This window comes from Triturus cristatus, chromosome 4_1 (genome assembly GCF_964204655.1).
Source record: "Triturus cristatus chromosome 4_1, aTriCri1.1, whole genome shotgun sequence".
Lineage (NCBI taxonomy): Eukaryota > Metazoa > Chordata > Amphibia > Caudata > Salamandridae > Triturus > Triturus cristatus.
The window spans coordinates 215,842,092-215,843,930 of NC_140585.1; the positions used below are offsets into that span (position 1 = coordinate 215,842,092).

Here is a 1,839-nt window from a genome sequence, read left to right on the forward strand (position 1 = left end):
ACTAATCTTTAAGAAACATTTCTTTGCTGAAGACATATCTTCTAACCTTGATCATCTTTTGCATTCTCATCTCATGATGCCACCAGTGCAAGAAACCCTATAGAATATAGAGTGCTGTAGGAGGGAAGCCTCAAGCCTGTGTAGCTGCCATAATAGAATACCATAGAGACAGTGGTTTTCCATCATATTGATATTGGTACTCAACAACATGTTACACCCAATTTGCATCTATGCCATTTACATTTCGGAGAGACCCTATGTGCACATGTTCCAGAAATGTCGTACTGAAGAATACAAAGTTGCAAAATAAAAAATTTTCACTATTGTTTGCAGCAATCATTGAAGAAAAATCCTCCTCTGAAAAGTCCTTCTAAGGGCAGATTTCACTTCTTGATTTCTTAAGCTGTAGATAATGGGATTCAACATTGGGATTACTACTGTGTAGAACAATGAGACTACAAAACTTGTGGAATAGGTTGTTGATGGCTGTAGGTATACAAAGAGGAGGGTTCCGTAGAAGAGGATAACACAGGTGAAGTGGGAGGCACATGTAGAGAATGCTCGGCACCTGCCACCTCTGGAGTTCGTGTTCACAATAGTGGAGATAATGTAAGCATAAGAAATGAGAATAGTCAGAAGTGATGCCACACCGAACATGACAGCAAAGACAAATGTGACCACTTCACTGGTGAAGGTGTTGGAGCACGAGAGCTTCAAGATTGGAGGTAGATCACAGTAGAACTTCTCTACCTGATTGGTGCCACAGAAAGATAAAGAGAAGGTAAAGCCAGTCAGTATTGCAGATTGCAGAAAACCACCACCATAAGAGATGGTGATGAGTTGCAGGCAAACCTTTGTCCTCATGATCACCCGATAGAGCAGAGGGTGGCATATTGCAACATACCTATCATACGACATCACTGCGAGGAGGAGGCATTCTGTCCCTGCAAAGCCTGAGAAGAAGAAAAGCTGTGTACCACATGCACTGAAAGAGATTGTAGCATCCTCCTGAAGCAGGCTGGCCAGTAGCTTAGGGGTTATAACAGAGGAGTAGCACAGATCAGTAAGAGAGAGCATGCTGAGAAAAAGATACATGGGTGTGTGTAGGGAGTTCACAATCCGTATGAGTACAATAATGCCAAGATTTCCCAGGATAGTCACCATGTAGATGATTATGAAGATCACAAAGAGAAAGACCTGTGTCTCTGGATCCTTAGTGAGACTCATGAGAAGGAATTCCGTCACCAGTGTTTGATTTGCTGCTTCCATCGTGTTGAATGCAATGATAGTCTGAGGAGGAAGAAGCACCAGAAGAGATAAACATAAACAGAGTAATGCACAATTCAGCTCCTTGCTTCAATGCATGAACAACACAAATGCAAATGCAAATGCAAACACTGTCACTGTCAGGTTTAGGTTATTGAAATGTTCTGCTTGAATTTAAGCAAAATGAAATGTCCGTGAAATTATGTTAATTAATTCCACTTAATAGATATACACAGAATTGCATATGAACTCCAAAAAAGTAATATATAAGACAGAAAGAAGAGTCCAAGAAGACAGCCTGATTACGAGTTCAGAGGCCTGACCACCAAAGGACCACATCCACTACAACCAGGAGACCGCTGCACCTTTGACCTTCTGACTGCAATATTACGAGTTTTACCAGAGTCCAGGGGTGCGGCTGTTGAGGTCTTGCGGTGGTGGGCAATGTATTTTTATAAATATCGATGACTGTTTGTACATTCCAATGGCATATTTGTTGAATGCACACATCTGCATGTTATATATAGAAAAATACCACATACCCATTGCCAAAGTCCGACCTATATGTGTGCA

General features: G+C 41.4%; 1 protein-coding gene across 1 annotated transcript; it reads right to left on the reverse strand.

The window, feature by feature from the left end:
• Positions 1-336: 336 nt before the first annotated feature.
• Positions 337-1,269, reverse strand: LOC146854095 (olfactory receptor 5AP2-like). Its single transcript, XM_085651010.1, has one exon. The coding sequence runs from the start codon at positions 1,267-1,269 to the stop codon at positions 337-339; it is 933 nt and encodes a 310-aa protein (XP_085507136.1).
• Between the last annotated feature and the right edge of the window lie 570 nt (positions 1,270-1,839).